This window comes from Chroicocephalus ridibundus, chromosome 17, assembly GCF_963924245.1.
Source record: "Chroicocephalus ridibundus chromosome 17, bChrRid1.1, whole genome shotgun sequence".
Lineage (NCBI taxonomy): Eukaryota > Metazoa > Chordata > Aves > Charadriiformes > Laridae > Chroicocephalus > Chroicocephalus ridibundus.
This window is the reverse complement of record NC_086300.1, coordinates 2,916,936-2,940,641: the sequence shown is the minus strand read 5'-3', so window position 1 is coordinate 2,940,641 and position 23,706 is coordinate 2,916,936. Positions and strand designations below refer to the sequence as shown.

At 60.8% G+C, this 23,706-nt stretch overlaps 2 protein-coding genes across 5 annotated transcripts; both read right to left on the bottom strand.

Moving 5' to 3' along the window:
- Positions 1-283: 283 nt before the first annotated feature.
- Positions 284-1,797, bottom strand: TCAP (titin-cap). The gene is made up of 2 exons (XM_063354722.1): positions 1,627-1,797; positions 284-975 (listed from the first exon to the last, which is right to left on the bottom strand). The coding sequence occupies exons 1-2, from the start codon at positions 1,773-1,775 to the stop codon at positions 720-722; spliced, it is 405 nt and encodes a 134-aa protein (XP_063210792.1). The 5' UTR covers positions 1,776-1,797; the 3' UTR covers positions 284-719.
- A 952-nt stretch (positions 1,798-2,749) lies between these two features.
- On the bottom strand, positions 2,750-23,291 carry STARD3 (StAR related lipid transfer domain containing 3). 4 transcript variants are annotated; one of them, XM_063354528.1, is made up of 17 exons: positions 23,169-23,215; positions 21,090-21,285; positions 20,570-20,740; positions 17,480-17,759; positions 14,551-14,628; positions 14,187-14,264; positions 14,043-14,096; positions 13,823-13,940; positions 12,597-12,695; positions 11,791-11,846; positions 10,897-10,989; positions 9,418-9,480; positions 8,277-8,372; positions 7,627-7,706; positions 7,083-7,187; positions 5,639-5,732; positions 2,750-3,801 (listed from the first exon to the last, which is right to left on the bottom strand). In XM_063354528.1, exons 4-17 carry the CDS (start codon positions 17,693-17,695, stop codon positions 3,697-3,699), a joined length of 1,335 nt encoding a protein of 444 aa, XP_063210598.1. In that variant the 5' UTR covers positions 17,696-17,759; positions 20,570-20,740; positions 21,090-21,285; positions 23,169-23,215; the 3' UTR covers positions 2,750-3,696. The 4 variants fall into 4 exon arrangements, with proteins under 4 accessions (XP_063210598.1, XP_063210600.1, XP_063210601.1 ...); XM_063354530.1 differs by lacking the exon at positions 21,090-21,285 and having other exon boundaries at positions 23,169-23,237; XM_063354531.1 differs by lacking the exon at positions 20,570-20,740.
- Between the last annotated feature and the right edge of the window lie 415 nt (positions 23,292-23,706).

The following is a 23,706-nucleotide window of genomic DNA, read 5'->3' as shown; positions in this document are numbered from 1 at the left end:
CGGCCGGGCTGGCGATGGAGGGGGGCGGGGGGGTGTGGGGGGTGTGTGCAGTTATATAAGCAGAAGGTTACAGCCCCCCCCCCGAAAAACCCTGAGCCCCCGCAGGACGCCCGTGTCCCTCCAGCTGCCGGCAAAGCGCTGTGCCTCAGTTTCCCCCATTCCCGAGCAGGGTCTGTCTCCCCCGAAATCTTGTCGTCCCCCCCCCCCCACTGGCTCATGGGGGCCTCGTACCCACACACCCCCCCCCCCCAACCCCCCCATCCCCCTGAAATGACACCACCGGTCCAGGCCGGGCATTTTATTGCCGTACAAAGACCATTGTTTGTACAACCCCACGGAGCGACTTGCCGCAGCCCCCCCCCGCCCCTCCACAGCCCCCCCAATGGCTCCGGGGCGGGGGAGGAGGAAGAAGATTCAGCGCTCCCCATCCTTGCACCCCCTTCTCTTTGCCAGGGAAACTGAGTCGCGCCCGGTGCTGCTGGGAGTCCCCTGAACCACGGGCGCCCCGTCCCCGCCGGCCTCCACGACACCCGCTGCGGGGTGGGGGTCCCGGGCGAGCGGGAGCCCACCCCCCACTTGCCCCCACCCTCCTGCGCTGCTCTTCGGGGTGGCCGAGAGGACACAGGCGGCCGGGTCCCCCCGTCACCCCCCAGCATCAGCCTCCTGCCCCCCAACCCCCCCATCCCTGCCACCCCCCCGCCCCAGCCCCACCGTCACCCTCAGCCCCTCTGGGCCTCGTGGGAGAGGGAGCGGGAGAGGGTGCGGGGGACCCCCGCCTTGGTGCCGCGGAGGTCCGGGGGGGCGAAGAGGGGCAGGGGCAGGGTGCGGGCGTAGGGCAGGAGGTGCTGGGCCAGGGGCTGCCCCAGGCACCCCACCCGCAGCAGCCCCCAGGGCGAGCGCTGCTGCAGCACCCGCGTCTCCCCGCGATGCTCCAGCGTCTCCCGGTGCTGCTTGTCCACCTCCCGCCGGCACCACCTGGGCACGGGGCGCTCATGGGGGGTGGCGGCGGCGGCGGGGGTCCCAGCCCCCCCACGGGGACCCCCGCGTCCTGCTCTGCCCCACTGAGGACACCCAACCCCGCGGGCAGCGCTGGGGACCCCCAATGTCCCACAGCACCCCATGGGGAGCCCCCACCCCTTGGAGGTTCCTGTGTCCCCACCGGCACTTTGGAGACCCTCCCCACTACGGCCTCATCAACCCCATGGGGACCCTTGAGGACCCTCTAGGACATGCGCAGCTGCATGGGGACCCCCCACCCCATGGGGACCCCGTGGAGACCCCCACATCCCTCATGGCCCCACGTAGATGCCCAGCCTCCCCCAGCCCCATGAAGACCCCCATCTCCCCACAGCAACCACCAAGACGCACCCCCCCTCCACCACTTCCCTGGAGCTCCCATGATCCCAGGGACCCCCCCCACAGCCCTTTGGGGACCCCAGAGACCCCTGCAAACCCCCCCCCCCCCATCCCCCATGGCCCCACGGGGACCCTTAGAGGCACCCACCAGCCCCAAGACCCTACGGGAACCCCCCCAGCCCTCGGGGACCCTCACGCACCCACTGCCCCCCAGCACCCAAAGGATACACCCCACCCCACCCCTCCCCGCCGCGGTGGGGTGCCCCTCACCCCTCCTCGGGCCGGGTGCTGAGCTCCAGGTCCAGCCACTCGGCGCTGAAGGTCTCGCGTCGCCCCACGTCCTCCTCCCGCACGTGGCAGCCCAGGCGGGCGGCCGAGAGCAGCCCCCCGCTGCGCACCACCGCGCTCGGCCCCAGCATCCTGCCGCTGCCCCCCCCCCGCCCGCCCGCCACGCTTATATGGCCCCGCCGAGGCTATTTTGGGACGTGTGGCTGGCACCGCGGGGACAGGAGGGTGCCAAGGGCCCCCTCGGGGCAAGCAAGGCTGGGGGGGGGGGTGGGTGGGGGTGGCACCGGGGACACGTGTGTCACCCCGTGTGTGTGTCCGGCCACGCTCAGCCCCATGTGCCCGCTGGTGATTTACCATCCCGTGGTGGCACCCACGGATCGTGTCCCCCCCCCGTGGGGACGTGGGGCAGACCCCACCGGCAGGACCCCCTGGCCCCCACCCAGGGCACGACTGGCCTTTCCCTGTCCCCCCCCCCCAGGGCCCTGGCACTGGCCCCCGGCACCAGCGAACACGATGGCCCCTGGAGGTGTTAACGGCTTTGCCGGCGCCCGCTGCCAACGCGGTGGCCGTGCCACCCTCAAAGGGCCATCGGGGTCCCATCCCGGCACGTCCCCCCAGGGACAGGCTGTGCCAGGGGAGGGAGCAGGGGGGTGCTGGCCACGGGCCCCCCCCCAGCCGGGCTATTTGTAGGGCCAACAGATGGGGGCTGCGAACAGACGGGCGCTCGCCGGGTGCCAGTGGCCGGGGCTCACGTGGCCACGGCTGCTGCCGGGATGGCCGCAGGCCTCCAGCCCCTTGGGCCACCATCCCGCGCCCACGGTGGTCCCTAGCCGAGGAAAACAACCCCAGGGATGTCCGGGGAAACCTTTGCCCGGGGTGACCAGCGCAGACACGGATGCTCCACGTTGATGCCCGGGAGCTGCCAGTGCCACCACAGGATGGGGGACAGTGACACCCACGGCCAGTGGCCAAAGGAGCCTGGAGGACGCGTCCTTCGAGCCTGGGGGGCTCTGAGCTGCCCCCAGCCCCGCGGCTGCTCCTGCCCCAGCCTTCCTCCCCGCTTTTATTCGCTCGGGTTCCAAAGGGCACGAGGAAGACAACGGGCTGCAAACAGTGCAAGGCTTTTAATTCTGGCACGTGCCGGCCAGAGGCATCACGGGGGGGGCCGGACCCCCAGGATGGGGTGGGGGACACACAGAGAGCCTGGGGGGCCCGGCGTGGGCGCTTCCCCCTCCCCGCAGCGCTGCTGCCGGTGTCTGCCCCCGCGTGCGGGCGGCTCCGCGCTGTTTCCCTTTATAGCGCAGAACACGGCACCGGCGCTCGCAGGTAGAAAGAAACCGCAGTCGCCCCCGCAACCCCCCAAAAAGGATAAAAGTCTCTGGTTAAGGCAAATCACGCTCTGCCTGCGCCGAGGTGGGGGGGGACGGGACAGGAGCTCAGCCGAGCCCCACCGGGGCAGCGTGGGGAGGTCTGGGCAGCCCCGAGCACCAGGGAACAGCCCCAGAGGGGTCCCCTGGACAGACCCCCCCCCGTCCCCTCCTGCAGGGAGCCAGGTCGGGGGCACAGCCCTTGGGACAAGGGCCAGGAACCGGACACGAGCTGCGCCTTCACCCCCACGTGCGGAGGGGCAGAGCCTGGCACCGGGCTTCGGCTGGAGAGACAGCGAGAGGGGACGGACCCCTGTCCCCACCCGAACGTGGCCTTCTCCCCCGGTCCTTCTTTCTGATGGAACTGGGGCAGAAGAACGGGAGTCTGGGGGGTCACAGATGAGCCCCCAAGCCCTGGGTGAGGGGCAGGGGCGGGGGGGGGACCCAGAGGAGGGCAGGGCAGGGGTTTGGCACGCAACAGTCAGTGGTTTCAGGGCCCCGGTTAGGGGGAACCGTGGTGGGAACCGTGGTGGGAGGGGGGCTGAGCACCCCCCGGCCTCATCTCAGCGCTGTTAGTACGGGGCATCCTCTCCTGGGGGGCTGCAGGGCCCCCTCCCGGCTGTCCCCCCCGGCCGCAGAGGGGAGAGGGCAGAGGAATGTCCGGCGAGGGGACGTCCCCCGCTGCTCAGGGCTTGCCGGAAAGCTCGCTGACCCGCTGGCGGAGGTGGAAGGCGAACTCGAACATGGTGGCAGCCAGGCTCTGGTGGATCAGGTAGCGGGGCAGGCGACCCTGGGGGAAAGCAAAGGAGCCGTGAGCCTCTGATCACGGGGAGGGGGGGCAGCCCCCCCTACCCAGCGACACCCCGGGGCTGCCCCCCTGTCCCCAGCCGGGGGTGCCAGGCCGGGCTGAGGGACGCAGGAGCGCCGCAGCGGGGAGCTGCCGCTTTCAAGGAGTTTGCTCCGGGGGAGGAACTGAAACGCGTTTTGATTTCTCTAAAAAAGCCCTGCACGACTCAACCCCAACCGCCTCGGCCCGCGCTCTATTATGTGAGAGGCATAAAAAAAAAAAAAAAAAAAAAAATATATATATATATATATAAAATCCTTGGCTCTGCGGGGGAAGGGAGCTGGGAGCAGCGGCGGGGGCTCGCGCAGGGTCCCGGGTGCAGGCAGGGAGGGCTGGCTGGCTGCCCTGGGGGTTCAGGTAGGCAGGGGAGAACCCCCCCCCACCGCGGATTGAGGTGTTTCAGCAGGGCAGGAGGCACAGGCTTTTCCCCGGAGCGGGTTTTCTCTGCCCCACGGGGGCAGGAGATTGTGGGGCCGTTTCAGCCACCTCCCTGAAAGGAGCTCCGGGGAGAAGCTCCGTCACGGGCACAAACACACACACACGTGTGTGTAATTCTCACCCTTCGACGCAGGAAGGGATGAGCCATGTGCTATAAATACTTCTCCAGGGCCAAAGGAAATAGCAAGGCAGCAGAGAAGAGGGGTCTGGGCACCAGCAGGGCCCTTCAGGAAGATGGTGGAAGCAGTTGACAGGAGGGTTATTAATAGCTCGGCCGCTCCGGCATTTCTTCCAGCAGCGGAGGCAGGCAGTGGGCGAGCGCTCTCCGGCCCGGGAAACACAAGGAACGTCTTTCCTTTCTGAGCCCCATCTTGCACAAGCGAGTGGGTTCGTTATCCTTCCAAACCCACGCGTTACGGAGGGGCGGAGGAGGCAGCGGAGCCAGATCCGCGATGGAAAGAAAACACGGATCCAGAGCAAAAAGGGCAGGAGGCCGCGCTCTGCTCTGCCCCTGCTCACCCTGCCCAGGCAAGAGCCGCTGCAATCCCTTTCCAAAGCGTTTCCCAAGCCGGAGCTGATGTACTTTGTGGGGAGGGAGGGACGTGGGAGGGGAGGGGGCCGCGCAGCTTTGCAGCAAAGCGCTGATGAATGGAGCCTTTGTGCTCGCTGCTGCAGCGCCGTTACCACGTCAACCTTCAGCGGAGGAAGAAAACGGGCCAGCTCCGCTCCCCCCCATCCGCCCGACCCCGGCTGCCTTTTGTCTGGGCCACCAGCAAGGACTGGACCCAGGGAAACAGCTCCAGACCTGGGGCATCTCGCGCGGCCGAGGCGCCTTGCCCCGGGTGCGGACACAAGCCGGGATGGCCGTGTTTGTCCCAGGGTGGCCGGGAGCAGGGGCAAGTGAGACCCCCCTGCAGCGGGTCCCTGGGAGCAGCGAGCAGCCAGACAACACTTCACATCCCCAACTATTTTTGGTCCCCCAAGAGGATAAAAATCTCCTCTCCCCCCAGTCCTGCACGCAGAGATGTGAAACCCCTAAAGCAAGATCTCTGCCAGGTAAGGGAGAGCTTCCCCCCTTCACCCTGGGGCAACTCCAGGGGGAAAGAGGGCGATTTTCAGGTAGCGTTTAACCTCCACCAGCAAAACTCGAGTCCCTTTAGGGCAGCCTTTGATACTGAGCCGCTTTCGGAAGCGGCTGGCAGGACGGCAGCCGCCGGGAACGGAGAAGCGGGTCCCCAGCACGCGGTGACACGACGCAGGCGATGCCGGAGCCTGCTGGCGATCTCTGCTGGAGACGGGATGCGGCCGCAGCGCTCCCGCATCAGCCGAGACCTGCCTTTACCTTCAGGTCCGTGTTGAGAATCCAGATGAACGTGCACACCCTGGGGTTGCTGGGACATTTCAGTACGATGAATCCTCCCGGCCCGTTCTCGCCCCTGCGGGGGAACCAAGAGCACACAGTCAGAGCCGGGGCCGGTTGAAAAGCCATTTTCTAACGCTCTGGGGTGCACCGTGCCGACGCTGCGCCAGCTCCTGCAGCAGCAGCCACCCCCTCTGCCTGGCAGCCAGGATTAGAGCCCAGGGGGGTAAGAGCAGATGCGCAGAGTGCCCGGGAAGGCGTCTGCTTTGGCTGCAGGCACACGAGCGAGCACGGCAAGGCAGGTTTCCCACAGGTGCCTTGGCAGCGGCGGTGCCAGGGCTGCCGCAGGGCCGCGAGCTGAGAAGCAGCCTCTGCCTCCGAACTCCGCCAGCCCAGCCGACGCCGGCCCTTCGCCGCCGGGAGGTTTCTGAGGCACAATCCTGCGGAAATGGGTGCAAACAAGCAGGTCCCAGGGAAGCCCTGCGCGGTCAGGACAGGCTCGGCGCGGGGAGCCTTGTCACTACAGCCCCCAGATCCATCCTCGCACCATCTGATCCGTCTCAGAGACAAGAGCTGTGCTCACACACGCAGCCCAAATACAGATTTCACTCCTCTGTTCAGAAACACGCTATTTTTGCTGCATACATTTGTAAAAAGATTTTTCTAGGCCCTGAAATCCCCAGCTCTTAAATAGACTGAGGCAGCTATAACGGCTCTGAGTTAAAATGTCAATTACTTTAACCAGATTATTAGGAAAAACAAAGTCAGTGCGCGAAGTGGCACAGCTGGGCCCCAGGCACCGGAGCAGACAGTAACAAGGAGTCCTTGTTTGATGAGACTAACCCAGCCGAGATCCATCACCAGCCAGGCAAAGCTGTCCCTTCGGAAGGGGAGAGGCCAGAGACCTGCCACCGCTTTGGGAGCCAGTCCATCCTGACGCAGCTCGTTTCACCCACGGGACCATCTCTCAGCGTCCGCAGCCTTTAAAGTCAGTAAGCGACTGGCTTACGAGAAGCAAAAGGCATCCGAGAGGCTCAAAGCGAGCCACGGTCAGCTGTTTACCGCCCCTCAGAAATGGCAGCCGGCCCTGTTTGGGAATTAACTGTCACACAAACAGGATGCGGACTGGGTTGGGGTTTGTGCTGTTCCTGGTCGGCACCTCCACTCCCCTGAGCAGAGAGGTGGGAAACGCCCGAGCAACACCGAACAGCACGGCGAGTTTCTTCAACAAAGGAAGAAGAACAAGGGAAGCGAGGTTTAGTTCCACAAATAGATTAGTTTCCTGCAAGCGCTGCCAGAAAGACAGCAGGGTTTTCATTTAAGTGGCTCCTCGCCCTAAGCTTAAGCAAAGCGCGCGTGTCAGATACCAGCAGGGGGGAAAAAAAAAGAAATAAAAAAAATAAAAAAAATAGAACCTGCCTCTTACCTGACATACTTGGAGAGCGGAGGCTTCAGGTTGTGCGTGGTCGACATCCCTGAGGAAATGTACCTGTCTCTTCTTCTCTCGATCCGGCGCACGTTCACAAAATCCCTAAGCAAAAAAAAAAAAAAAAAAAAAAAACAACAACAAAAACCCACAAAGGGCACGGACGGCTTTAAAAATGTGCAACGGGACTTTGAAGGAGCAGATCCTGCTCTCTGGATTGCTGGGAAAAGCTGTGGCAGAGGTATGTCAACACACGGACAAAGCACAGCGCTGCACCGTTATCAGGGAGACCGACCGACCGAGACAGATTTTGAGCTCCGAGACTCCTGCCAGGAACGTCTGGAGGAGAATTCAGGGGCTCTTTGCCTTTGGGAGCATTAGCCGCAGAGCCAGCCAGCCCTGCCTCGGTGACACCGGGAGCTCCCGGCCAGCGAAGAGCGGCAGAGCCGGGGCAGAGCCCTCTCACTACCGTCAGACGCTTCTCTCCGTATTTTTGGAGGGTGTTTAGGGGCTCAGTATAAAACAGACAGTGGAATAAACTGACCTTGGGGAAACGACACCGCCTGCGGCCCCAGCTGCCACGTCATATGAGACAATCGTGTTGTCTTCAACTCGTTGCAAGATCTGGGGTGGGGTGGGGGTGGGGGGAGAGAAAAAAAGAAGAGAGATTTCCTCAAACTGTGCCTGCAGGTGCCAACAGCTGGGTGATACGGACACCCCCCTAAAACAGCAGCAGGATTCACAGCAACCGGAGTGTCTTTAGCAGCTGATCTGAGGCCGAGGGGGATGAGCTCTTCGGCAGTGTGTGCACAGGTTTGTCTCCTGCCCTGGGACTGGTCCCTCCACCTTTTTTGGGGTGGGGGGGGGATACACAGGCGTTGCCTCCGGACCCCCGCCACACCAACGGCGCAAAACGCCCAAACCCTACCAAGCAAAAGCAGGCTCGGCTCCGCCGCTGGCCCGTCTCCCTGCCCACCTCATGGGCTTTTGGATGGGCACACGCATGCAGCTGGCTACCGCAGAGCATTCGGATCGTACGGATGAGCGACGGAGATTTAACGCCTCAGTGACTCGGATCCAGCTAAGCTCCAGTAGGGCCTGGGCACCGCCGACAGCCGGTGTTGGATTGGGAAGCTCCAACTCTCCGCTCCAAGGAGCTCCTGTGATTAAGCCATCTTTGTCCGGCACGCTCACCTGGCAAGCTGCCACTGTTCTGTTCCACAGGATCATCTTCTCAGGCTGGAGAATAACCTCCTGGTAAACTGTTTCAGCAGAGCACTGCAGGAAAGCCTGAGGACAGAGCCAGAGCAGTTAGCCATTAGCAGTTAGTTAGTAAGATCATTTTTAAGGAACGCGAGGCAGATCACAAAGAACAACTGGGATAACACAGGAGGGGAGCGGCGAGGTTGGCCTGGCTCAGGCACACGCGAAGTCAAGGCTGTCACCCCTCTGCCACAGCGCTCTCGTCCCCAGGGGCCTGGAAGGACGCGTGGAGCCAGGGAGGACAGAGCAGACCTCGGCTGTTGAACTGCTGCCTGCCAAGGTCCCTGCTGCTGCAAGAGAGGGCAAGTGTCAGTCCGTGACATGGGCAGACGGAGGGACCTTGGGGCTGGCTCCTCTCCCCCCCCTCACCCCACTTTCTCAGCAGTTCTGCTGCGGGAAGTCGCTGAAAAAGCTCTTCTGAGCTCCAGCACAGACAACGTTCATTTCTCCGCCTCCCCGGGGGACAGGGGATCTTTGGAGGCAAACGGTTAATGCAGTAAAGTGGGACCATCCAAGCTTTTTCCTCGTGAATACAGAGCTGCTCCACTGGCAGCTCCTGCCAGCGAGGCAACATATGCACTGGAACAAAGAAAAGCCACCGCAGCACCAATGCTTCATTAAAGCGTGGTTTACAGCCAAGCCACTCCAGCGAGAGGGCACAGAGCAAGGCACTTCCGAGCAGCTCTTCCCAATGCCAGGCAGCAGCAGACGCACGCTCAGCCCTGGTCTTGCTGGCAATTAGTTGCAATTAGCCTCCTTGGTCAGATTAGTCCTAGACGCTGGGGTTGGAAGCGAGTCTTGCAGTCACCTGCTCCCACTTCTACCAGCAGAGACCGGGGCCCAGCATATTTGCTGGGGAGTTTGTCTGCCGGCCAAGGGGCTTTCCTGGAGAGATTCCCTAGAGCGTGCAGCGCGGTTCATCTGTCTCAAGCAAAGAGAGAGCGCTCTGCAGCCTGACCTGTCCTGCCAGGGCCAGGAGAGAGCGTGAAAGCGGAGCCGTGGCCCTGAGCAGAGCAGTCGCTCTTTGCCTGTACCGCACAGAACTAAGAAAGTGATCCAGGAAGGTTCTTACCTTTAAAATAAAGGTCTTGCCATGGAACGGTATTTCAAAAGTGTAAACAACATCACCAAAGTCCTGTGCAAGAAACAGGAAAGTTACATTTACGTTAGCAAAATAAATCGCTTCCATCTGGGGTAAAGGCTGCAAACGCCGGGGCTGCAGGAGCCGTCCCGCCTCGCGTGACGTTCGGAGGGACCCTCTCCAGCCCTCAGCTGGCCCCTGTCTGTCCCCCCCGCAGGCAGCGACCCCAGCATGGGAACCGCACCGAGCACATTTCAGACGCACGTGCATGAATTTCCATAAACAAAACAATATCCAGAGCGGCGGCAGCGGTGAGACAGAAAAAGAATCCGCCCCACGCCAGCCTGCAAACTCCACGTCAAGGTCAAATTCTCTTTGTAGCGAGCTACCAACGCCAGGGTAAGGGAAAGGGGTTAGTTTGCCAACACCGCTGTTGTTACCTACATCTGAGAAGAGACTCCCTGGAGGGGTTAGGGATGGACAGATGATAACCTTTCATCATTAGCCCTGTGTTAAACTCCGATTAGTCTATTTAAATCCATCCCCCTTTGGATAAAGAAAACAATCTGCCCAGCTAGTTTGGCATCAGACAATGGATCACTTGACAGGGGAATTTTAAACACCAGATGAGACTGCAGTTTGCGAGACTCTCACCTCAACCGTGTTGCGAACCCACAAGCAGAAAGCAAGGCTGGGTTTAGGGGGCAGAGGCACTGCCCCTTTCTCTCCACCCTTTGGGGAGCTCTGGGTACCCCCGGAAACTCCGCTGTAGCTCAGGGAATGAACCAGCGCAGTGAGGAGAGAGGCAGGACAGGGCCCGCGTTGCTTTGTGTGCCAAAAAGCAAGAGGCGCGACTTGCAGATCCCTTTGGCAAAGCCACAGTGGAAAGATGACACGTCCCCGATTTACACTCCAGCACCCACAAGGTCCCCACCCTGGGGAAGTGGGGACACAAACAGCTTGGGGAGTGGGAGGCGCAGTCTGTGCCCCACGCTCTCCTGGGCCAAAGCCGGGCAGAAAGGCCAGCCCCCAGCTTGGCTAGCTCTCCCCGGGATGCTCAAAGGCATCTTGCGGCGGAGCAAGGGCAGAACCTGCCGCCACGGGGCCCTCCGGCAGCACCGTGGGGCCGGCACGTCCCCAACTCCTTCCCGCGCCGGGCTCCGCAACCCAACGCCCACCAAAGGTGAGCTGTCAGCCCCTGCCCGCCTGCGTCTAGAGGGAGGAGTGATGGGCTCTCTCCTGTCAAACGGGAAGGCAATTAAACGTCTAATTAAATAAGAGGGGGATTTTACATTTAACTGAACTGGAATAGATTCCTAATTCAATCAGGTAATTGTAACGCTTGTTAATTTTTCATGTCGCAAGGAGGTTTCCAAAGCCTCATTTGTCCTCCCATTTTTGCTAAGCCATCCGTGCTTTCTGCCGGCAGCGCTGCCCGGCAGGTGGGGTGGGGGGGGACACGACACTTGCATTGTTTTTCTCGAACTTCCAGTTCTCCTCCTGGGCGAGGATTTGGTCCACAACCTCCATCGCATCTTTGCCTTGTCGGACATACTCTTTTTCCTAGGAGAGAAGGGAGCATTTCATCAGCCGGGTGTGCAGAAAGCCTGAAGAGCGCGTGCGAGGCTTGCTGCCCCCCTCCCAGGGCTGGCAGAGGGAAAGGGGGTATCTCCCATCACCGCACCGCAGAAATCTCTTAATTTGGGTCACAGAGGCCTCATTTTGGAGCTCAAAGTCACGCTCCCCGCCCTGGCTCGTATCCACACACCAGCTGCGTCTACCAGCGAGTCTCCCGCCTTAACGTAAAGGTTTCCAGCAGGCAAAGGGCTACGAGACGCCCAGACCTTCCTTCTGCGGAGGTGCCAGAACCGGGGCTGAACGGCAGCAGAACCACGCGGAAAAGAGCAGAAGGCAGCCTGTGCCCAGCCAGGCTTCGGGTTCGGGGAGGCGAAGGGCCGCCCCACGAGCCACAGTTCAGTGGGGATGGTGGAGGCGACGGCCCTCTCGGTACGTGACCATGTAACCAGGGACCGAGGAGGGAAGGGGAGAGAGGGACAGGCAGGTGGCGGAGCCAGGATCCCATCCCTGCGGGGAAGTGGGTTCACGTCGGGTGTTACCCCGAGGAGCCCCTCCTGCGGCGGCCACGATGCCAGCGGTCCCAGGGCATACGAGGAGCAGCCTGGTGCCGAGGGGCAGGCAGAGCTCCTCAGCCAAACGCCCCCAGAACAGACGGCTGCGAAACGAGGGGCAGCAGCCTCTGGTGCTCTGATGGGGCCGCAGGATTGTCAGAGCCTCCCACAAGCCCGGATCAGCCTGACGCAGACACAGGGCCGGCCGGCCTCAGGCCACGCTGCCTCTGTTTACCTGAGCTGTCAACGCCTTCCTCCCCGCACCTTCCTCGTCCGACTCGTTGTCCGACCCTAGGGGGGGAAGCACACAATTAACACACAGTTGATGAAGACCCCACTTGTACAATCTCCCTCCGACAGACAGCGTCCGATGCCCGCGCCCTATCCGACGGGAAGGGCTGTCAGCGGGGACGACCCCGACACAGCCCCAGTCCCCGCTCCGCAGCCAGCTGGCAGGCGCTGCCCTGCTCTCCCGAAGGCTGAGCACGAACCGGGTGTCAGCTACACCGAGACAACAACTGCTCCGGCTGACGTCTCCTTGCTCCCGAGCAGGGGAGGTCTCCGGAGCCGGCACGAAGCGGTGTCACAGGGCAGTGGCGCGCTGCCAGCTCTTATCCTCACCTGCTTGTGGCAACTCGCCCCCGTGCCCTCATGCCGAGGGCAGCATTTTTCAAGTACTTTAGCCACAGCATTTAATCCCAAGACCACAAAAGGCTCCGGTTTCCCACAGGGCTGAAGCCAGGCACGCGGGGCCGAGCCCGACTCCGCTCTGCAGATGGCACGGAGACAGCATGGCCGTGTCCCCCCCCGCCCAGGCGCAGCGCGAGGAGAAGGGAGCCCGTTTTGCAGTGTCAGTTCTTGGAGGCCCCGCCACCCGCCGCTGCCAAGGGCCGGGATAACGAGACAAGAGCTCGGGGAGGAGGCGATTATAGAGGTGAGGAGACCCAGGAGGAATTCTGCGAAGGGAACGAGGTCGGGAAATGAGGCGGCCCGGCTGCCAGCGAGGTGACGACGGCAGAAGAGGAGGAGAGCACGTCTTACCTGCGAAGGACTCCGGCGGGGAGTAGAACTGCCCCTCGGAAAGGGCTCTGGGGTAGAGCAGGGGGCCGCGAGAGGCTGCAGCCTGGGCTGCCAGGTACCCTGCGAACCAAAGCAGGAGGTTTTACACACACGGAGTCCAACGCTTCAACACCGAGGGGTGCTGGGGCCCCTCCACCACGTCCACCCCGACTCAACCACCCTCCCAGCCACTTCCTTCCAGACGCAGCCGGTCTTTTCACACTGACACCAGCCAGCCCACAAGCTTTTCAGCTCCTATTGCCTCATCTTTTGTTTGAGACATTTTATCTGCATGGAGATCAATGGGCTCTTTTGCCTGTCAAATCCAAAGGCGATTAAGCATCTAATTAAATAAGAGCTTCCCCTGGAAGCAATTTGGAACCTGAGCCTAATCCAATAGAGGCATTAAACACTTGATCATTTTTCATCTTAAAGCCTCCTTGCAAGACCCAAAACATCCTCTGGTGTTTTCCAGTCAGTCAGCGCGTTTCTGATCGAGCCCCGCTTGACAAATGCTCCTTCATTGACATGCCATTTCCCAAGTCCTCTTACGTCAGCGAAGCCTGGGAGAGCGACAAACTCCTTTTGCTGCTTTAGGAAGGGGGGGGGGGCCACACCAGTCAAGGCTGAGCACCCGCTCCCTGGCAGGACCCCTGGAAGTTAGAGGTGCCCAGCACCGCAGGGGAATTCGTAAAGCATTAGGTCAGGCCCGATCTCCATTTAGTCTGACCTCAGGCACCAGAGGCTGTAAGATTTCACACACCGTAACCCACGCTGCGCCCCTGCGACGTGTTTGCGACTGAAGCAATCCTCTCCGAAAGGTCCCCAGCCCAGATCCAAAGACAGATATCCAGAGACGGAGAGTCCAACAGTCCGCCTGGCAGCTGTCCCACTGTTTCAAAACATTTTCTCCGATGCGGAGGTGAGCTCCGTTTCCAACGTGTCTGGCTTCCAGGATCCAGACATTGGGGAATTTGGCACGTTTTTCTCCACTCAATTAAAAGATGCTTTTTATAATCTGGTATTTTCTTCCCCTGAAGGGACTTATATACTATAACAGAATTGAGTCAGGCACTTGCCGTCACAGCCAGCCTGGAGACCACTTCTCCATAAATGTCATATCTGTCAAGGTGCTGCCAAAGCAGCAGAAACCCCAGGCCTGGTAGTCGAATTTGCCAACTCCTACCAGAGAGGAGCAAAATACTCACATCGTTCCTCTTCTGCTTCCTGAGTTAGGACTTTAAAATCCAGGAACCAAGTCTCTAGCCAAGCAATGACGAACGAGACGATAGGAAGTAAATAGCCGAAAGCCCCTTTGGTCAGAAGCTGCGTGGAAGAAAGGAGAAACCACAGGGAGTTTACACAAACGGGAAAACGGCAGCATCGAGTAATCGCAAAGCAATCCCCTGTGAGCCCAAGGAAACCAACCTCGGAGAGGATGACCTTCACAATCAGGAAGGCACTGGATACCAATGTAGTGACCTGAAAAATAAATTTACGTAGCTCAGATCCCTGCAAACTCCAGGCGGAGAGAGAAAACTAAAAACAGGAAAGCAAAAATTGCCTTCTTACCGCTATGACCCACCAGTGGCGCAGTTTTACAATTGCATAGGCCAGCAGCAACACAAAAAACCGAAAGAAAGCCAAGACCTTTAAAAACAAAAAGCCATCGACACTAATCACTGCCCTTGTCCCTCTGCCAGGTGCTGGGAGGACACAGACGCGCGCCAGCTCCCGAGGACCTTGCCACCTAGACAGATGGGGTCAAGGCAACAGGACGGGCTGCGACCTGCCCAATTTCGCTGAGCCGGGTGAGGGGCAAGGCTGCGGGGAGCCCCCAGCCCCCCGGCACGCAGCCCCTCCCTGCGTAGCCTTCGGCCGCACCACCCCGAGCTCCAAAGCCGTTTCCTCACCTGCAGCGCTCTGCGATACTCACAAATATATCAAAGAAAGAGGTCTTAAAATTGTACTTGATGATTTCATTCTTCAGGTTCTTCTGAATGCCATCCTTGGTCTGAAGGGGAGACAGGAAAGCAGAGAGCTATTAAGTGCACTGATAAGAAACTAATGGCAGAAATAACCCGGCCAAGCGGTGACCAGAGGTTACCGCCAGGTCAGGTTATGCATCAGGCATACAAACGCCTGCCGCATGCACGACGCCGGCTCATCTGCCAAGGCAGGACCACGGGAGGATCCAACAGCCCATTTCACCCTCGGTTTCACACCGAGGAGCGCGAGTCGGGCAGCCAGAGCTGGAGCAGCGCGTGGGTACATTAAACACTTCTACGCGGAGGTTTTCTAACGCTGAAAAGACGCTCCTTCAGCTCGGCACGTCCAGCGCTACCGACCACGAGCCTGACAGCCTAAAGCCCTCGGTCGGACACCACCTCCCACTCGTGCCCACCGCTTAGACGTGTGGCTTCAGGTGACAGACTTCAGCTGTACAGGAGGAGACGCGGAAAAAAAAATTAAAAAACCACAGGAAACTGCTCCTTTAGCACCTTCAGCAACACACTGAGCAAAGCGCCTCCCACAGCCGGGCAATCAAAAGGGGCTCTCGGGGGTCATGCAGCAACCTGGTGGAATTTAAGCTGCGATCGTTCTCGCCGCGCAAAGCACCGAGGGGTCCCCTCTCCTTTCTTCCAGGCCAGCTGGCTTCCCGCGGCTCGCAGCGGTGCTGAGCTGCCCTCCAGGAAATCCGACAGAGGAAGGCAACCAGCAGGTTCAAACCTACTGGCAAAGGGGAAGAGGGAGGAGAGGAGGACGAGGGACACGCAGACACGGAGAGACTGCAAGGAAATTTGGAAGAGGCAACACCGCTCGCTGGGATATTGTATGGAAAAAGCTCACAGAAGAGCTCTCTTGCCTCACCCCAAGACAATCTGGGGTCCGACAGCCCTCGTACTTTTGACACCATAAATCCTGTTCTCGGGAGCCCGGAATCGCTGTTTATGAGAAAGCGGATGGCTCAGGTAACTGGAACAAATGCTTCACCTTTAGGCTATTGGTTTGAACGCAGCCCAGCTGGCCTGGAAGCTGGTATAGGCTGACAGCTGTTTGATGATCTGTGAGAAACAAGTTGGTGGATCTCAGGCCAGTTCTTGGCAGCCCGATGTCCTGGCACCCTCTTGTCAGACAGTCCAAGGACAGAAGAGGCAGCCATCGGGAAGCGGTCCCTCTAGGTCAGAGCTGGTGCTTAATATTCAGGGAGGGGGGAGGCAAAGCGGTTCTGCACTATTGCTTTATCTGATCTGCGGCTACAGGACTCCTGCCAGCCAGCTTTTGCTGAGCTGCCTCTGAAAGCCTCTTCCCCACACCGGGACTCCGCTACGAGATGCCACCGGAGGAAGGAGACGCAAGGAAAGCTTTGGATTACGATTTCTGGGAGGTGTTTTCAGTTTAAATACAGGCCACTGCCATGAACAAGGAAGAAGAACCGTCTGAGGCACCTCTCTGTCTCTGGGAGCGGCAAGCCCGCAGAATTACAGTTTGCAGGCAACAGACATTTAACGAGGGCCAATTTGCTCTGCTTATCTTGCAGCGAAGGAAACCGTTTGATAAAAAAAGCATTAGTCATGATATAAAATCATTGCTCTTCATAACTAGGAAAATAAGCTGTCCTAATAGCTTTAAATATGCAGCATCTCAGCTCAGGGCCCAAATATCAGCAGTTAGTCACTCATTAATGGCTACCTGCAAGACCTATGCTCAGAATCACCCTGGTGACCGCGCTGGCAGATTAACTCCCCGAGGCTGGATGTTTTGATTTGTGGACAGCACTTCTCCAGAGAACCCAGAGAACAGGGACAAGAGCAGGAGGCCGGGGTCCAAGCCGGGCGTCCAGGACACCATCGGCATCGCTGGAATGCTGGCCGAGAGATGCTTTTTCCTAGTCAGGGGGGGAGCAAGGGTCTCTTCAGGCTCTCGACACCGCGCGGCCGGCTGCAGTGGGCAGGGTGAGGGAGCTGCTGGCCGAGACAATCTGTTAAGTGCAGACACCCAGGAGATAAACAGGGCAAAGATAAGAGTCGTTAAGTGAGCGCAGGATCCAGCGCTGATAAATAAAGGCCAGACACCGGCTGGGCCGCACGCAGAAGCGCTGGGGTCTATCTGTTCATCTTGCCTCCCTGCTCAGGTTGTTCCACAGGAGGACATGTAGTACCTGAAACCCACCCCCGGCACGGCTGAAACCAGTTGGGACCAGTTCAGGAAAAATAAACAAAATACAGCTCAGGGAGTAACTTCGACCTGATGGGACTAGAGGTAAATAAACTGCATTTCCCTGGTCATTGCAACAGTGCAGCCGCTTCCGAGGGGACCGAAACCCTCGTGTTCCCCTTCGCCAGTCCCCTGTGCAGTGGCTCAGAAGCTTGAGATTGCGAGCAGCGTGGTGGGACCAAAGCTCAAAGCCCCTTTTGTCTCTGCCCAACAGCTGGGCAGGCGAGAGGAGGGTCTGCACATCCTCCTCCGAGACGCTGCAGCGGCAAAGCTGGCAGCTGCTTGGCAAACACAGCGAGCAGCTTCACGTAAGGCAAGGGGGGCAGGAGAGAAATTTGGCCAACCGCTCAACCTGGCGATTCCACGCGCCCCAGATCTTGTTACACTGCAACCCAGAGCGCTACACGCCGCAGTGTTAACGACCCTGGACAGCCACAACAGAGCCCGGCCGCAGGAAACGAGCTGGACTTTAGCTTACACTAACTGCACAGCGGTTCCTCAGCCAGCACAAATCAGAGCGCTGGGAAGAACAAACAAAGACTTGGCCCAAGACTTCTGAAACACAGCAATTAAGGCAGAGGGAACTGAATTTAAAAAGCACAACTCAACAGGGTAAAGACTCCATGGATTTGCTTCCCCCAACTCACATTCAATTCAATTATCCACAACAAAGAGATGAAGAGCAGGTCGAAGGTGACGAAGAGGCAGAAGGTCCTCCTCACATCTGAGATGGCTTTCCTCTTCTCCGGAGAGAAGTAGCAATACGGGGAGAAGCCCTGGCTCTGGGAGAACGAGGTGCTGATGGACGCTATGGCTGGGAGGCTTCGTTCCAGGTCGTGCTGCAGGTCTGTGGGCTTGCTCATCCTCGGCCCAAGCGACTTGGGTCCTACATCAATCGGGGCAACATCTGCCAAGCCAGCGCGTCACCTGTGGGGAGACACAATGGGGACCCTCAGGTCTCTGGATACCCCTTCTCCTCTCCCCGCTTCTAGGGGCAAATATTCCTATTCGGAAATCAGATCCTGTTTTATACAGTTCCCGAGGGAAAAGGCTAATATTGGCTTTTTGGGCTGCCAAAGAGCTTCCCTCTCCGAAGCGATGACACCCGGGGCTGCCCCATCTCACCCCAGCACCCCACATTCAGCAGCACAAGCAGGGACCCTCCTTCCCTCTCGCTCACCGCAGGGAAGGAGGAATTGGCTGCGAAAGGCTCAGAGGCGCAGGGAGTCCGCGGAGTCACCAGCAAGTGTCACTGGGACCCAGAGGCAGCCACCCAGAACAGGCTCGCGGCACGGCGAGCCAAGCTGGCGGCCACCGCCAGCGGCCAGAACAGCAGATGGCAAACCCCGTGGAGATGCCGCGGCAGCAGGAAAAGGGGCCGCAGGGTGTTTCCGTGGAGGCCCGTGATCCAAAAGGGAGCAGTCCCCAGGATCCCGGAGCCACCTCCGCGGGGAGGGATGCAAAGCTCCCAGGGGCTCAATGCTTTCGCTCGAGGGCAAACCGCAAAGCCTCGGGAGCTGGTCATCCCGTTGGATCCCATCCCCGCATGGCCCAGAAAGGAGCTCGCTCGCTTCGGGAACGGGACGCTGAGTTTCACGCCCAACTCCATCCCAACGGAGCGGCAGGAAGGCAGCAGGGTAAAGCGCCGGCCTCTGTGCCGGCCCGGCGGCTGGCAGTGCCGGGCACACAACCCCAGCGCGAGCGAGGTGTTAAGGTCTGGAGGCTGTTTTCACGCAGCCCGTGCCAACCATTGTATTAAAATTTTTCCTCTCCGTCAGCACGGCACAAGGAGGCCACTATGTTAATGGACCGCGCAACTAAGCACACGCTGGAGACAAACAAGGAAAGAGGATGCCAAAACAGGTCAGGCCAGGGATCTGTCAGTCCCTGGCTCTGCCACCTCCGAGTCACCCACGGTAAAGGCACCGCGACAAACTCCTCCTCCGCAAAATACTCCCGCTCAAGGACGGTTCGCCTCCAAATATACCAGAATCTTTGCTGCGCTCGCCGCTGCCCCAGCAGTCCTGCATCCTCCGGGATCTGAGCGAGGTTTGTTTGTTTACAACAGATCTCGCTCGCAACAACCAGGCGGCTGCAGCCACGCAACGTCTGAGGAAAAAAGCCCCGGGATTGTGCCCAGACCTGTGGGAAGGGGCAATCCATGGGGCACAAAAAGCCCAAGTGCTGCCGAGCCCCACCTTATGATGGAGCAACTCCGAGAGCTGAGCACAGCCTGATTTGGGGCAATTTTGGGTCTTTGCACCAGCGGCTTCTGCATCCCAGCCCCTGGGGAGAGCTGGGGCTGGAAAGGGAACAAAGCTGGACTCCTGTCAAGTCCCTGTTAGTCTCTCTCAGAGGCAATTCGGAAGGAGCTGGAAGACTTGTCACTTTGGATCAGCCGCAACGATCACGGCCCTTCGCTGCTCCGAGCGAGGGGCCCATCTCAAACTGAGAAAAGTTAAAGACATCTGTGAGCGCTAAATAATACATCACCTCATGCACGGGCTGCCTCCTCCTCTACGGCAGGGTGTCGCCGCCTCCTTCCCTCAAACACCACTTTGCACTTAGGCAGCCCCCCGCAACTTTCACAGCGCTTTAAAATCACCCGCCGAGACTCGCCGGCCCCACTCCCCTGACGACGAGGCAGAGCCGAGGCCACGCCGCGGTGCCGGGACACGGCAGAGCCCGGGGACACGGCAGAGCCCTCGTGCAGCTCAGCCAACCTAAAGCCACCGGTCACTAAATCCCCGCCTGCCCGGGGAGGTTTAACACCGCTTCAGAAGCGCCTGCATCCCAAACCTACCGGCAACAACCGACTTCTGGGGAAGAACCGGCGACAAGCGCTTTACCTTCAGAGCAACATGGGATAAAGCAGGGTTTGGCAGAAATATTTTAAGCCCAGATGAGCCCCCCCCCCCCCTCCTCCCCCAGCTGGGACTGCTCCCTCAGGCAGGAGAAAGCTCAGAGCAGAAAGAGCAGGGGCTGGATGTGAGCGTGTATAAACGTGCCTTTTTCTGGGTGACAGATAAATTATTGAGCGCCCCGGTGTTGTATTATGCATTCAGACATCCTCCGCAGCCCGCGCCGGCTGCCGAGCCGCTTTCGGGGGCTCTCGAGCAGCGCAGCTCCGAGAGCCGACACGACAGGCCGGGGAAGTGTGAGTGGCACACGCTGCCCAGCGGGACACCCCGGGTGACAGTGACACAGCGCGAAGGGGCACCTGCACCAGGGACCCCTCAGGGCTTTTCTGATTAAAAAAAAAAAAAAAAAAAGGACTCTGGAGACTCTGTGGAAAGATTTGGTGTCTTTTTGCTGGTGAGCTCTCCTGTTTTGAGGACAAAGCGGGAGGCGAGAGGGGCTGCAGGGACAAAAGGTGATGCCACCACCAGCAGCGAGCCCCATAAATCCCAGTGGGAAGCAAACGTGCAGGGCAGGCGGCCGGTGAAATCCTGGGACAACGTCCATACCCAGCGAGCGCTGCCACAGAGGTCTGTGCGCCAAACACCAGCATCCCAGCCCAGCGCCAACGGGACGCCGGGCACCAAAACAAGTGCCGAGAGATGCGTTCCACCCTTGGCAAAGGCCAGAGCCGCCCCTGCGAAGCCCCAGCGTCACCCCTCCTCACTGTCACCCCCTCCCTAGTGTCACTCCTTTCCACTCTTTAGCTTTTTAATCTATTAGATTCAAATCACAAGCTTCTCATTAGCACACGTTTGCATGTTAATGACATGTCTTACAGTAAGAAGCCTTTCCATCTTGTGACATTGCTTCTCCTTTCCTCCTGCGCCCCCGACTTCCTATTAATGTGTCTTCTCAGCTCACATGACGACTTCAACAGCTAATTCCCATGTCACCTCTTCTGAGAGTTACAGCCTTTGCACCAAACGCTGCGCCAGGAGAGAAAATTCCTGGAGAACGAGAGGGACGGGGCCTTTTAGAGACACCAACTGCGGGTGTTTTACCAGACGCTAACAGGCGTCCGAGCTTCCTAGCAGGGAGAGATGCCTTTAAAACAAAAAGGTCAATATTAAAGTAAATCAGACGCCCAAACTCACTCCAAAAAAACCATGGAGTGATCCAATGTCTTCAGCAAGCCACTGGACAGGCCCCATCATGTTCACGGCCAGGACCCTGCGGGGCCAAGGCCGTTTGGTTTTTGAGCACCCCCAGATGCCGCCAAGATCCCGCAGCAAGGGCAAAGCGCGGAACTCCGCAGCGCGTTGTCCCCGCACCAGTTTGTCGCTTTCCCTAAAGTACCTTCCAGGGCTAATCCGAGCCTGTGCCTGCGCTCAGAAAGGTCACCCGGCGGGCACGTTAACGTGCCAGCTCCCAGCAGCACCAGTGGCACAAGTGACAGTGAGCAGAGCAGCAGACTGACAGGCAACGGCCGCGGTAAAGCAGAGCGACGAGGGGGATCGGGGCCGTGCTTCGGTCTGTCCGCAAACAGCCGCTCCTGTAAAAGGCCGGGAGCTTCCGTTACCCGAGTTCAGCGTCCGAGCAGGCACGAGGTGCGGGCTCAGAGACCCCTGGGGAGCCCGTCCCCTCCCTGGCACGGCAGGCAGAAACAGGGAAACTCGGAGGGCTGCGTGAAAAGTGTGTTTCCCCAGAGCCAGCGTAGCCCTCAGCTGTTTTCGCTTGCAATCCCCTTGCCCCAGTCCCCTCCCCTGTGAGCCCGGACCTGGGGAGCACGAGGAAGGGGGCTCCTGGCGTGGCAGCCCCTCGGTGCCTGCTGTGCCAAGGGCCAGAGCGGCTCAGCCCAGGGGGGCAGGCAGTGTTCAGCCATCGCTTCTCCGAGCTGCTCTCTTGCTCCTGCGCCACGTGTCAGGGAAACAGCCCACAACCACCTCGGGAAGCACCGTGAAACCCCACAGTGACCCCTATTTCCCCCAGCTCTGCGTGTCCGTTCAGTTGAGCCGCTGCCCGCCGAGGGCTGAGCCAGCCCCGGGGCCAGGAACTGCCTCTCCGCACAGGCAAAGACATGCCAGCCACTGGCCCGTGGCTCCCCGTTGCTGGCCCATAGTTCCCTCTACACCCAACGTGGGGCCGCAGCCCCCCCACAGTCCACATCCCCTCCACCCCGCGCACCCTCCTCGTTAGCGCTTCGCACCATCACACTTAATTTTCAGAAGGCTTTGGTGGCAACATGGTTGCCTGAACCCCCAGCTGGCACCAGCTGCCTTCTCGAGCTGGACCCCCCCCCAGCTCGAGAAGGCAGCGAGAGGCACAGCCTGCCTGAACATTCAGGGGGGCTCCTCCCCCAGGACCCCACAGCAGCATCTGGTGTCCCTGTGCTGTGACCAAAACCCCTGCCACGTCTTGCCCGGTCCTGCACAGCCGGTTTCGTGACATGCTGCGGAGGAGAGCTGGGAGAGAAGGGGCTCCGAGGGCTGGCGGAGGGCAGGGATGGCCACCAGCCCCACAGAGCACCGGCCTTCCCCACGGCTCAGCTCCAGGCTCCAGCGTGCCAGGCGATGGGTCCCTCACAGGGGAGGCATAAAGCTGGGGGGGGGGGGTGTCTCTGTGGAGCCCCCAGACCTATCTGTGATTAACGGCATGAGCCAACCACTGGCACGGACCTCCCGGAGCAGCCTGGCAGCCCTCGAGCCATCCTGGGATGCAAATTACCCCGGTTCGGGAGCACCGGGATCACCGCAGGGTATTCCGGATGGAGTCGTCCAGGTTGTCATTTGCTAGGTGACTGTGAGGGTAGTGCCAGCACCCCCGGCAGCCCCTCTGCCCCCCCGGCAGCCCCTCCGACTCCTCGACAAGCTCTTCCGAACGCCCAAGCCCCTCCGACAACCCCCCCGACCCCCAACAGGCCCCTTTGCTCCCCCCCGGCAGCTCCTCTGACCCCCGTCAAGCCCCTCCGCTGCCCCGACAGTCCCTCCAACAGCGCCTCTGCCGCCCCCCTGTCAGCCCCTCCGACCTCCCAACGAGCCCGAGCGAGATTCGGGGCGAGGCCGCAGCTGCGGGGAGGTCTCCCGGGGGCAGCCGGTGCCTCGGACCCGAGGGTGAAGCCGGGGCGGGGGATACAAAAGGCACAACGGGGACCCCGGCCCAGCCGGGGCTCCCCTGGGGAAGGTGGCCTCGGGGGAGCCGCATCGCGGGCCGCCCGGCGCTCCCCGGGCCCAAAGCCTGCGGGGAGCCGCTGACGAGCCCCCCAGGACTGAACACCGCGTCCCGCCAGGGACAGCCCCCTCCCCGGCGGCCGCACTCCTGGGGACGGTACCGAGGCCCCCGCCGGCCCTGTCCCCTCCGGAACGCCGCACCCCGCCCGGGCTGAGCGACCGGGGCCGCGCAGGGCCGAGCCCCCCCTGCTGCCGCCGCCCGCGGTACCTGCCGCCGCCCGGTGCCGGTCCCCGCCGGAAGCAGATCCCGGCGCGAGCCGCTTCCGGCACCGCCGCCACCTCTGACCCCGGAAGGGAAAAGCCAGAGCGAGGCTGCGCCGGCGCCGACCATCGCCGGCTGCGGGGGGGGCAGTCCCGACTTGGGGAGGGGGCGGGAGAGACCATTCCCCACCGGCGGGGGGATCAGTGGGGCTGGGAGGGACCATTCCCCACGGGAGGGGGGGCGGGTCAGTGGCGTGAGGGAGGGTCCATTCCCCGCCGGGGGGGGAGTGGTCAGTGGGGCTGGGAGAGCCCATTCCCCACAGGGGGGGAGGTCAGTGGGGTGAAGGAGGGACCATTCCTCGGGGGGGGGGGGGGGCGTCAGTGGGGCTGGAAGAGCCCATTCCCTACTGGAAGAGCCCATTCCCTACGGGAGTGGGCGTCAGTGGGGCTGGGAGGGTCCATTCCCAGCCGGGGGGGGGGGGGGTGATCAGTGGGGCTGGGAGAGCCCATTCCCCATGGCGGGAGGGGAGGGGGGGGGTGTCGGT